Below are 13,128 nucleotides of genomic sequence, written 5' to 3' on the forward strand. Positions count from 1 at the left end.
TTTAGTGGATAAGTAAAAAGTAATGACATGAGATACTGGCAATGAAGCCAAGGTCTTTCTCTTCATAAATACCCCCTAGCAAGCCCCAATAGCCTGGAGGGACCCAGCAACCATAGGCTAGCCTGGACCATCCAGATTAGGGCAGATATCAATTTAGAAGAAGAAAAAGAAGAGTTGGTTCTTATATGCCGCTTATCCACTAAATAAATCCACTTATTTAGTGGATAAGTAAAAAGTAATGACATAGTTCAAATGAAGATAGGTTGAGGGACTTGGGAATGTTCAGCCTGGAGAAAAGGAGGTTGAGAGAGGACATGATAGCCCTCTTTAAGTATTTGTAGTTCAGCAGTGGAATAGGCAGCCTAAGGAGGTGGGGAGCTCCCCCTCACTGGCAGTCTTCAAGCAAAGGCTGGATACACACTTTTCTTGGATGCTTTAGGATGCTTAGGGCTGATCCTGCGTTGAGCAGGGGGTTGGACTAGATGGCCTGTGTGGCCCCTTCCAACTCTATGATTCTATGATTCTATGAGCAGGGGGTTGGACTAGATGGCCTGTGTGGCCCCTTCCAACTCTATGGTTCTGTGATTCTATGAGCAGGGGGTTGGACTAGATGGCCTGTGTGGCCCCTTCCAACTCTATGGTTCTATGATTCTATGAGCAGGGGGTTGGACTAGATGGCCTGTGTGGCCCCTTCCAACTCTATGGTTCTATCATTCTATGAGCTGGGGGTTGGACTAGATGGCCTGTGTGGCCCCTTCCAACTCTATGGTTCTATGATTCTATGAAACGCTGCACACGAATAGATGGTGGCGCTGCCTTGACTCTGACCCTGGGGAAGGGGGGGGGAAAGAGCTTGTTGGTGGGCCCAATAAACCGTCTCGCTTTACCTTTTGTGTACATGAAATATAAAATAGGTAAAACAATCCCTTTTACTGGACCACCAGCACAAGCGGCATCACCTAATTGAATTTCAAAGACGGCGGTCTAGAGCCAGCTTCTCCTAAACAACAGCAAGATGCAGCTGCAGGGGCGACAACGGGCCTGGATCTGAGGGCTCCGCAAAGACCTTCAAAATATTTGTGCAGCTCTATTGAAATTCCATGACAAATCCAGCGGAACCCCTGCAGGAGCCCACAAACCGCACGTGCAGAGTTCCAAAATTTTTTAGCTGTGGGCAACGTAGTAAAACAAGCGATTGGTTTAGTCCGACGTTTTATGTAACCCAAGACTATGAACTGGAGACAGAGAGATAGAGAGGGAGAGAGGCAGAACTATGAACTGGCATGGGGAAGGGATGTTTTTGGGGGGCCCATTCCTGCAAGATGCATAGATCCCCCAGTTTCCACTGACATAAATAAGGACATATTGGTGTGGCCAAACTGTGGCTCGCCGGTTGTCCACAGACTACAATTCCCCAAAGGCAAATGTATAACGAATGTTCCCGATTTATTTTATGACAGCAAGAGCTTCAATGAAGATCTCCTGTTAACAAGATCATTGGAATTCTGATGAAGATCAATTCTTGACAAGCTAGCCGTAAGGGAGTTCTTGAGAAGCTAGTTGAAATAAGGGAACCTTTATTAAAGCTCTTATACTATAAAATAAATGTGGAACTTTCGTTATGCCTTTGCCTCTCACGGTCTTCATGAGTAGCTGCTCACAGTGTGTGGTCAATTTATTTTTGTGGCATGGCCTGGAGATCTCCCAAAATCACAACTGATATCCAGATGACAGAGATCAATATCCCTGGAGGAAATGCCTTTTTTGGAGGGTTGACTCAATGGTATTATACCCAGCTGAGGACCCTCCTCTTCCCCAAATCTCACCCTCTTCACGCTCCACTCCCAAATCTCTGGGAATTGCCAATGCAGATCTAGCAACTGGAGGTGGGCAATAGCTGGCTTTACAGTTCAAGCTGTACTAGATGGCTTTTTGGTTTCTCTCAGCTCTGTGGTTCTACGAGAAACTCTCCATAATCTAGCAGAAATGACTGGAGACCAGAGCTGCTTTGGCATGAAGCGCCATTAAATTCAGGGGAAGCTCAGCTATGCTGACCATGTTTGTAGGCATTTCTGAGAAGGGCCACGGGAAGGGGAGACTGGGGGACAAAGCTTTAGGGGCAGCGATCGCCCCAGGGGGACTACGGAACTAGGAAAATTGCATGCTTGGTTTAATAAAATGTTTGGGTTGGTTCTAGGTAGGGCGATATTTTCCCTAGGGCAGGGGTAGTCAACCTGTGGTCCTCCAGATGTTCATGGACTACAATTCCCATGAGCCTCTGCCAGGGTTTGCCGGCAGGGGCTCATGGAAATTGTAGTCCATGGACATCTGGAGGACCACAGGTTGACTACCCCTGCCCTCGGGAATTTTTGCCCCACGGTGGTTGTCTGCAGTTCGATTTGTGAGATTAAATTGAACTGGTTCGCAGTCAATGTGAGGTGTATAAGAGCTTTTACTGTAGAGTCACAGGATCATAGCCACATCTTCGTTGGCATTTATAGAGCAAGATGATACATTTTAAGTTGCAGCTGGTTGCATTCCCATCTTTTTCCTGTTTCTATGGACCTCGCATTCTGACATTTGTTTGTTGCCTTGCCTTTTCACACTCATCTTAACCACCCTGAGCCTCAGGGGAGGGCGGTATATGAATACAAACTCATCCTTGATCCTCTCCCCCCCCCCCTTTGCTGTCTACAAATGGTCAGGGAGTAACCCTGACTGCAGCGATCGGTGGAGCAGATATGCCAGTGGTGATCACAGTGCTGAACAGCTACTCTGGATGGGCCTTGTGTGCAGAAGGTTTTCTTCTAGACAACAATCTCATGACTATTGTGGGTGCCTTGATTGGTTCTTCCGGAGCCATCCTATCATACATCATGTGTGTGGTAAGTCTCACGGGATCTCTTAAGGGTAGAGTGGTGGGCTTCGTATTATTGTATTTATTTATTTATTTATTTATTTATTTATTTATTTATTTATTGAATTTTTATCACACCACTTTCTGTTGACTCGTGGAAGGTTACATAAAGCAGATAAAATCCCTGAACTCAGAATCAAATCTCTGCTTGCCATGAACATCACTGAGAGACCTTGGGAGAAGTCATTCTTTCTCAACATTTCATCTCACAGGGAAGAACGACGAAGGCCACCATGAAGAAGAAGAAGAAGAGTTGGTTCTTATATGCCGCTTTTCCCTACCCGAAGGAGGCTCAAAGCGGCTTACAGTCACCTTCCCTTTCCTCTCCCCACAACAGACACCCTGTGGGGTGGGTGAGGCTAAGAGAGCCCTGATATCACTGCTCGGTCAGAACAGGTTTATCAGTGCCGTGGGGAGCCCAAGGTCACCCAGCTGGTTGCATGTGGGGGAGTGCAGAATCGAACCTGGCATGCCAGATTAGAAGTCCGCACTCCTAACCACTACACCAAACTGAGCTCACTGTGAGAAGGGCAGGATAAGTGCGAGATAAATAGCTTCTTGATAAGGCAAGAGGTAGCTTTTCCTTAATATGTAAGAACTGAAAGCTAAGCAGAATTCTCTCAAAGAAATAAGTTAGAAGCTTACCAGTCTATTCCAATATCAACCTTAGAGCTTTGTTAAGGTGAACCTTCTTGAATGAATGGCCAGTGCACCAGCTATGCTTCCAGGCCCCATTCACTGAAGAGGAAACTGTGAGGGAATCCCAAACTAAGCAAGCAAAAACAAATGAGGGGTTCATAACACCATTGTTTGCTTCCTTGGATGATAACATGGGGGCGGGGGGGGGGATTATGCAGGAGGCACGCTTTGGGGTGAAGTGGTGGGATAACTTCCGGTGGACCTTTGACCTTCTTGCCGATTCGTGTTTCTTTCCTAACAAGGCCATGAACCGATCTTTGCCCAATGTTATTTTGGGCGGCTACGGCACTTCATCCACGGCCGGCGGGAAGCCCATGGAAATAGTTGGCACGCACACGGAAATTGGAATTGATCAAGCGATTGACCTGATCAAAGAGGCTAACTCGATCATCATCACCCCCGGTAAGAGTGTGTGGTTTTTTGGTTATGCCCACGTGCTAAGAGGCCAACATTGTTCCATTTGAGGTGACTCTGTGCTGTTTTAGGAGTGGCTGTAAAACTGGAAATCCTCTGTAAAATTGACTGTCAAATGATTAATAGTGAACATCTTATGCAAATAAAGATATCTGAATAGTGAACATCCTACCCATAGCCTTGATTAAGCGAAATTTATATATATATATATATATATATATATATATATATATATATATATATATATATATATATATATATATATATATATATATATATATAATTTATTTATTTATTTGATTTCTGTCCCGCCTCTCCCAACAAAGTCGACTCGAGGCGGCTTACAACAAGATGAAATAGAATAAAACAAGATGAAATAGAATAAAATACAACAATGCATATCTCATAAAGTTACTTTCCAGTTCAACCCCCAATCATCACAAAGGTAACAATCCCACAGATGGCCGATAAAACACCCTTTCCCATCCTGGTCAAGCATTTTGTTGGTGGTTTGGTTGAGGGACGGGAAACAACTAAAGTTGACATTGATGATTGGCCGGTAACCTTTATTTGAGTTTCGGCAGCCGAAATTCTGTTTAAGCCCATAGTTGTTACACTTAGCTTGGAGTATAAAACTTTTTTTTTTAAATAAAAGATTGGTTGTATAGCCCCGTTGCCAGTTTGATGCTCTTAAATGATAAGAGGAAAAATAGAACCAATGTTTACTGGACCAACTATTTAAGAACAGCAAAAGTTTTCAAAAAACCAGGAACTTTGCAACCCGAGTCGACCGCAAACATACCTAATTTGCCTTACTAGGTCCTGGAAAGCGTATATTTAAAATAAATAAAATAAACATATCTTTTATATCCTACAGAAAGCCAGGCATACGTAAACATGTTGATTTCAGTGGTTTTAAGTTCATTGAAACTGGAGATTTCTAAGTGGGCACTAAGGTAGAATTTACCCTCCATGCACATGCAGTATGCTTTACCTTTAATCTCAGAGATTCGGGTCTAAATGAATTCATAGTTCTTTTGTGTCCCTCCCCTAGCCCCCATTCACCTAGTTCTTTTGTTGTACTTTTACTTATGATGGCTGCGGGGGCAATAATCGTAACGAAACCAAAACGGCTGCACAGCACTTGCTCTGGATTTTTAAACTTTGTGGTTAGAGAAGAAAGTTCCCTTTTCTCAGCTTCATTTTTTGACCCCAACATGCCAAGTCAAGTAGACCTGGAATTCTCCAGTTGAGCATTCTTCCCGTCCTCTGACAGCAAACCACAATGCCGGTCACATTTGATGAATTAGAATTCAAAACAAAAAAGATATCAAACCGTTCCCTCTTGGCAATTGTGGGGGGAAAGTGAGCTCCACTGAAATGTCTTTTGGAAATTCTGCTCACATGACTTGAGTGGGCGATTGGACCTATTAGTTGCCTTTGCATATCATCTTTGGCATAAACATTTGAACTCACCTGTCTTGCCCCAGGATCTGGAAGATTAAATACAATATTGCCCCTTGCACTGGTCTCAAACAGTCCATTCACCTGATTTGAGTTGCGTACCTGTTGCCTAAAGGGCATGTATCTCTTTAGAAGAAGAAGCAGAAGAAGAGTTGGTTCTTATATGCCGCTTTTCCTTACCCGAAGGAGGCTCAAAGCAGCTTACAGTCGCCTTCCCATTCCTCTCCCCACAACAGACACCCTGTGGGGTGGGTGAGGCTGAGAGAGCCCTGATATCACTGCCCGGTCAGAACAGTTTTATCAATGCCATGACGAGCCCAAGGTCACCCAGCTGGCTGCATGTGGGGGAGCGCAGAATCGAACCTGGCATGCCAGATTACAAGTCCGCGCTCCTAACCACTACACCAAACTGGCTCTTTAAAGTTAAAAAGGCAGTTCCTTTTACCTAGGGTCCCTTAATCTAGTGCCTGTTGTATTCCTGAATGCAATAGGCTCGGCCCCTAGTTTTCTGATAAAGCCAATTAAAAACTGCTGACCTCGTTACGGCTGTTCATATCTCAGCAACGATGCCTGTGGGGCTCTGAAATGAGGGGGGTATAAAGTACCACAGCCAGAAAGTTTAGCAGGAGAAAGTACAGGGGCTCCTGGCGATCCCTCCTTTGGATTAGCTCTGCATAGTGATGGAGACTGCCTGGGAATGGATGAAAGGCAGGTATAAGGACTGAAGGTTTCTTTTAATGGTTACAGGTTGGGGCCTTTGTGCTGCCAAAGCCCAGTATCCTATTGCTGACATGGTGAAAATGCTCAATGAACAAGGAAAGAAAGTCAGGCAAGTGCTGAACGCATACAATGGAGTGGAGATGTGACAGCCTAGGTTGTCCTAAAGGTCAAGGTAAAGGTATCCCCTGTGCAAGCACCGAGTCATGTCTGACCCTTGGGGTGACGCCCTCTAGCGTTTTCATGGCAGACTCAATATGGGGTGGTTTGCCAGGGCCTTCCCCAGTCATTACCCTTTACCCCCCAGCAAGCAAGCTGGGTACTCATTTTACCGACCTCGGAAGGATGGAAGGCTGAGTCGACCTTGAGCCGGCTGCTGGGATCGAACTCCCAGCCTCATGGGCAGAGCTTTCAGGCTGCATGTCTGCTGCCTTACCACTCTGCGCCACTAGAGGCTCTATGTTGCCCTAGACCAGTCTTTTTCAACCATGGAGGAGCTCCCCTGAAATATTTTTCAGTCTTCAAGGAACAGGCCCAGAAGTCAAGTCAGTTGGTCATGCCTCCCTGCCACACCTAAGGAGGAGAAGAAGAGTCTGGAAGGCCGCAGTTTGACCACCCCTGGAATAGAGTCTGGGAAAGCAGGTCAATAGAAGAGATATTTACCAATCCTGTAGAGGCGGGAAGGCAGGGACGAGAACAACACAATGCCCAGCGGTGTGAAGGGCAACCTGGACGGATCCGGGATTCCAGAGTGACAAGTTCTAGAGAAGCTGTTCCAGAGAAGCAATTTGGCTTGCCAAGAAAGGGATTTTTATACCCTTTTGGGATGGTGGTGTGTGGTGGGAAATCGCTGCCAGTGAGAGGGAGCTCACCATCTCCTCAGGCAGCCGATTCCACAGCCGAACTACTCGGACTGTGAAAAGCTTTTCCCTGAAATATATCCAATATTGTTTCCCATGTTTTCTGTTACTGCGGGTCCTGTCCTTGATGGTATCAAGCTACCAGCAGCTTTCAGCCCCACTCCTGGCCTTTCATTTTATCCAGCTTCTTTCAGTTTTACTTTAGTTTACTTTGAAGTATTTGGGAGGGGGTGGTGGTGGAAAGGGCCGTCAAGTCCCAGCTAACCTAGGGTGACCCCGTTGAGTTTTCAAGACAAGAGACGTCCAGAGACGGCTTGGAAGACCAGGAAAGTTTGCTCTCCCGAAGAACGTTTTGTTACTTCTCCTGAAACTTCAGAACCGTACATCCCCTTGTTGCGTAAGCGATGCTGAAACCTTTTGTGCTGGCAGCTGGCCACATGATGTAGCAACACAGGGACCGTCAGGTTCCTAGTTTCAAACCCAGCACCTCGAACCCAGTTTGCCATAACTCATGCCTGCCCCACAGGACTGCAGTGAATAACTTCAACCCAAGTTTCCGTCGGATGGCGCTACGGCCCTGTTGACACAGCTTCTTGGGGATCCTAGCGGCCCCTCCGTGACATGTACTCTGTTGTTGAAATTTTCCCACCGGGAAAGGGGGGGGGGAAGGATGGATGAGCGTTAGAACTGGCCTGCCCCCACCTGCCGGGCTTTGCTGACATTTATCAGTTCTCTTTTTGTAATTAGTTCAACGTGTCTTGGATACGAAGCGGCCATTCTTTCCTCTCTTGGCTTCCAGGTTCGGCATCCATCCGGTTGCGGGCCGCATGCCAGGACAACTGAACGTCCTGTTGGCAGAGGCCGGCGTGCCTTATGACGTGGTGCTGGAAATGGAGGAGATAAATGAAGATTTCCCAGGTAAGGGAGGAGAGTTGCGTTCCAAAAGAGAGAGAGAGAGAAGAGCCGTCGAACCATCCCGGGAATTTAAATTTTTTATCGTCTGCTTCTTTCGCTGGGCCAAAGTGTAATCACCGTGACTCAAGTGGTATTTTTGGCTGGTTCTGAGGCTTATGGGGATACTTTTTAAAGGACCCGATGGAAACTAGATAAGACCGAAGCTTTGTTTTGCTCAGAGAAAAGGAAACCAGCTTGGTGTAGTGGTTAGGAGTGCGGACTTCTAATCCGGCATGCCAGGTTCGATTCTGCGCTCCCCCACATGCAGCCAGCTGACATCACTTCCGGGGGTCCTCAAAGCCTGAACAATTATTTCAGGGTGTCCTCCATGACCAGAAAAAGGCTGCCTTAAGTAAATAGTCCTGTTGAGCAAAACGGCATCTGACTCATATGTTACGTAAGAGGCTCTTGTCGCAGGAGACAGATGGCTTTGTTTCTCCACCATCAATATCTATGTAAATAATGTGGTTTGTGCGGTTTGTTCTTTGTTTGCTTGTTTTTTATTCGGGGCCAAGTTGAATAGTTTTGTTGCTTAAAAAAAAAAATTCCCTGTAGTCAGTGCATTTGACTGGCAGCAACACCAAGCCCTTGACACAAGACCCGGTCCAATACCAAAGTTGTTCAGGCAATGTTCTAGGCCAGGGGTAGTCAACGTGTGGTCCTCCAGATGTCTGTGGACTACAATTCCCATGAGCCCCTGCCAGCAAATAATAAGCAGTCTTTATTAACAGAAAGCAAAATAAAATAGGCGTAGACAAGCATATAACAGACGATAACAGAGATGGGGAAGTGAAGAGGGGAAATGCTGGCAGGGGCTCATGGGAATTGTAGTCCATGGACATCTGGAGGACCACACGTTGACTACCCCTGTTCTAGGCTACAAGAGGTCTGGCCTCTCTTGCTCTTCCCAAAGCAACAGACCATGGAGAAATGGCACAGACTTTATGAATCATAAAGAGGCCTGTGTGTGTATCCCTGCCCTACAAAATAATTGATGCATCACTATATTACTTCTGCAAATGGTGTGTTTCTTCACAGATCTGGTTGCTCCCCCCTCCCCCCATAATTTATTCTGCTTCCAGATGCCAAAATAGCTGTGTAGGGTCCGGAAGCCCTGCCCCCGGATGAAATGTTTCTCAACACATAGGTGCCAGCTGCTGATTTCACTTGCACTGTTTTAAGGGTGTTCTACAGCAGGGGTTCTCAACATGGTGCCAGTAAGCTCTACGGTGGCCTCAGAGACCTTTTCTGGCACTACCCAATCGTTTTTAGGAAGTAGGAGGGGCCAGGTAGGGCTAGGGATGCCAGTCTGCAGGCAGGACCTGGGATCCCCTGGTTTTAAGGCTCATCTCCAGGCAACAGAGATCAGTTCCTCTTGAGAAAATGGCTGCTTTGAAGGATGGGCATCATAGCATTGAGCTTCTGCCCCATAGCATTGAGGTTCTGCCCTACCCCAAATTCTGCCAACACATGACTCCAGCCCTCAAAGTTTCTAGGTATTTCTCAACCCAGAACGCTACCCTAGGAAGAACTTCTGCCTGGCAAGACTTTGGATTGACTATTGAAGATGTGATTGGCTGTACATTAAAAAATATTGCCAACACAGCCCAACACAGCCCATGTTACTGAAGTTAAGCCGCAGCAATCATTTTGTGGCTTCCTTCGCCTCCTGGAGCCGCCATTTTGTGGCAGCCATTTTGTTGCTGCACCCACCATGCCAGGTCAGAATTCCATAGGCGGTCACAGGCTCAAAAGGGTTGAGGACCCTTACTCCACAGCTACTCTAAGGGCTAGAAATATAAGGCTACCATTGCTAGATCATGGCGGCTGTGCATACTGGCCTGGCTAGTCTGTCTAGAAGATGAATGGTCAGAGTGCACAACTGGTGTCATTCTGGATTTAAGGAATCGGGTCACCTGCAGATCCCTTATTTTTGATAGACCATTTTGATAAGGCCATCAAGGCAGGGTTTTTTCTTTGGTTATATAAGCATTTATAAGCTCTAAGGGTGCAAAGAACCCTGTGCGGCCTCCCAGAGCAATCGCAAGCCATCAAATATGATTTCTGTACTTCTCCTCTGTTGGCCAGGAAACATGTTATTGATCATTCTGTTTCTGCTCCCATCCCCAAGGGACTGAAAATCTTCTTTGGGGAAGAGTTAGAAAGCCTTGAGCGAAGAGGTCCACTCTTTCAAGTTTTGAAGCATTTGTTAATTTGCATTAAGTTGTCTTTCTCTCTCAGGCACAGACCTGGCTTTGGTCATTGGGGCCAATGATACCGTGAACTCTGCAGCCCAGGAAGATCCGAACTCAATCATAGCTGGCATGCCCGTCCTGGAGGTCTGGAAAGCGAAGCAAGTGAGTGGTGATTACAGAGACAGCTGGCATTTTATTAATGCTATACGTATGTGGATATATGCTCATGCATTAGAGTTCCTGCATCTGAGCCTGTGCCAGGACCTGGCTCCCTGGTGTTCAATTGTGATTTGCTAGAATGTTCCAAGCAGCCAATCAACAGCATGTGCTTAGTAGCCAAGTGTAAGGGTGTGTTAACACCAATAGTGTGTCTAAGGGGGCATGGCCTGAAGCAGTTGGATATCTGTTCCACTTAATATTTCTGGTAAGGGCTTGAAGGAGGAGCGTGGTCACATGGCTTAAGTGCCACTCAGCGCTTAACACCCACTCAGGGCAGCTGTCCCGCCCCTGAGTGCCTCTTCCTCCAACCGGTTTCCCTGTCTGTCCAGCGGCCAGCCAATTGCCTTCTGTTCCCCACCCCTGACCACCCCCTCCTCCCCTCCGAGGCTCGGAGGCTGCAGATCCCTGATGCGTGATAGCTGCCTCTGCTGGTGAGTTCCACGGCCAGGGGACTCCCCAGGAGGGCACCTCAATCCTAGACGACCGAGCTACCAGGCCTTGGCCGGGGACACGCCTCCCTAACAGCTGCCTGCCACCCGCCCAGGTCCTTGGGGGGAGGTGGAGGCTGTCTCCCACCCCACCTCCATAATCTAGCACCTGTTATATTCCTGAATATAACCCCTAGTATGTACATAAAGCCTGTGTGTTCTCCCCATGGCTGTTCAGTTTTCCTCGTTAATAAAATCTGTGGAGTGTGTCCTTATCGGACCTGGAGAACTAATAATTAGACTCTGAAATGATCCTTCTTCATCAGCACAATCAGAGCTAACTTTCTGATTGGGAGAGAAAAATTCCCTGAGCCTTTTCAGAGGATTTTCACCTTCAATAAGTAATTTGTGTGCCTAAGAGCAACCCTGACGAAACCGATTGAGAAGTCAGCCAAATCCCTCGATGGACTTAAAGGCTCGAGTCTTTTGAGGTCCTGATTTTGCAAATCAATGGGTAAACTGGGGCACAACCCAAGCAGTGTCATGGGTCAGCCACATTGTCTTGGCACTCATTTTACGACCTGGCATTTATTTGGGCCCAGCTCTAGAGGGGGGGGGGGGAGTGCTAGTTGAACATTCCAAAGCCAAAACTCATGAAATATCTTTTATTAGCGAGCAAGTCCGTGCGAACCCTGCAGTGGGATGGACGTGAATTAAGCACATGCAGCTCTGCATGGAGATACGTATTTTTATGGCCAGAAGGCAGCAGCACCCGCAGTCCAGAATGCATTTCTCCTGACCTGTGTTATTTGTACAGTACATTCAATGCCGGTATGTAGGCAACCCCTCCTTCATGCCTCTTCTGTCTCCCCAGGTGATTGTCATGAAGCGCACCTTGGGCGTCGGCTATGCTGCCGTTGACAACCCCATCTTTTACAAGCCCAATACCTCCATGCTGCTTGGTGATGCCAAGAAGACTTGTGACGCTTTACAAGCCAAGATTAGGGAAAGCCATGCTCATTGAAACGGTTCCCGTCACACCAGCCAGGGCATGATCCAACGCTGCCGGTTGCATGGAACGGATCTCGGACTGTCCAAAGTGTGCCCTCGTTGGTGTCATTCAGAAAGATTTCTATACAATTGTACCCGCGCATGGATGGAACATGAAGGCAAATCCACAGGCCTGAAGGTCAGCATTTCAGTTCAGCTAGTTTTATTACGGTCATGGACCGGCACAAGATGATACAAAAACATCCATTAAAACCAGGAATTAAAACATCTTAAAACATAACAATACAAAATTGAATAATAATAAGGCACATAAACACAGCTGTCCAGTTCACTGGAAACAGACCATTCTATTACGAATTTTAATCGCTGCTACACAGAACCTGGCAACTCTATAGGTTGTATCATATCTGTGAGCAGCAGAGAAATGTAAAATTCTCCTGAACGTCCTAGGAGCCTGCCTAACAGTGGAAGAATTAGACTAATTCGAATGTCATTATAAAATCGACATTGAAGGAGAATGTGTTCCATGGTTTCTATGTGTCCATAGCCACAGGTACATTTCCTTTCGATATAGGGTATTTTTGTATATCTTCCTTCTAATACAGCAGAAGGGAAGGCAGTACAATGTGCCAAAGTGAAGGCCCTCCTATGAAGGTCTGCATGTCTGAGCCTTCCTATTGCTCAGATTAAATGCCTTTTGCATGCTACCTTGAGTTGGATGGTGGAAGCAAGGCTGGGTGAAGCGATTAAGTAACCTCTCAGATATGCAGGTAGGAACATCGCTGAAAACAGTGTCAGAAGTGGGTGTGGCTTTTGTGCCTTAATGGATGAAACTGTAAATCTCTGCATTTATTTTTTAAAAGGGTATCCCATCATTTGCTGAGCAGCCTTTTTTTTCCTGATGTCATCGCTTCCATTACAGAGCAACCTTTGAAATAAACCATGGTTCTTGCCCTTCCCCTGGCCTGGATGGCCCAATTTTGTCGAAGCGTGAAAGCTGAGGTCAGCTCTGGTTGAGAAAGTCAGCTTGGTGTAGTGGTTAGGAGTGAGGGCTTCTAATCTGGTGAGCCTGGTTTGATTCCCCGCTCCTCCCCCACATGCAGCCATCTGGGTGACCTTGGGCTCCCCACAGCACTGATGGAGCTGTTCTGACTGAGCAGAAATAGCAGGGCTCTCTCAGCCTCACCTCCCTCACATGGTGTCTAGATACCAGGCATTCATCCCCCTTGCCCTTTACATTTCAGCAGTCC

The 13,128-nt window shown here is 46.8% G+C and overlaps 1 protein-coding gene across 2 annotated transcripts in view; it reads left to right on the forward strand.

Annotated features, from left to right (window-relative positions):
- The window catches only part of LOC143827639 (NAD(P) transhydrogenase, mitochondrial-like), a 67,778-nt gene extending 54,943 nt beyond the window's left edge, over positions 1-12,835 (forward strand). For both annotated transcript variants that reach the window (XM_077317356.1, XM_077317355.1), the window contains exons 17-22: positions 2,706-2,885; positions 3,859-4,018; positions 6,242-6,323; positions 7,871-7,989; positions 10,267-10,382; positions 11,742-12,835. In XM_077317356.1, coding sequence (XP_077173471.1) covers positions 2,706-2,885; positions 3,859-4,018; positions 6,242-6,323; positions 7,871-7,989; positions 10,267-10,382; positions 11,742-11,891 — 807 coding nt within the window. In that variant the 3' untranslated portion in view covers positions 11,892-12,835. The remainder of the gene's footprint in view (positions 1-2,705; positions 2,886-3,858; positions 4,019-6,241; positions 6,324-7,870; positions 7,990-10,266; positions 10,383-11,741) is intronic.
- The last annotated feature ends 293 nt before the right edge of the window (positions 12,836-13,128 follow it).

Source organism: Paroedura picta, chromosome 18, assembly GCF_049243985.1.
Source record: "Paroedura picta isolate Pp20150507F chromosome 18, Ppicta_v3.0, whole genome shotgun sequence".
In the NCBI taxonomy this organism is placed as follows: domain Eukaryota; kingdom Metazoa; phylum Chordata; class Lepidosauria; order Squamata; family Gekkonidae; genus Paroedura; species Paroedura picta.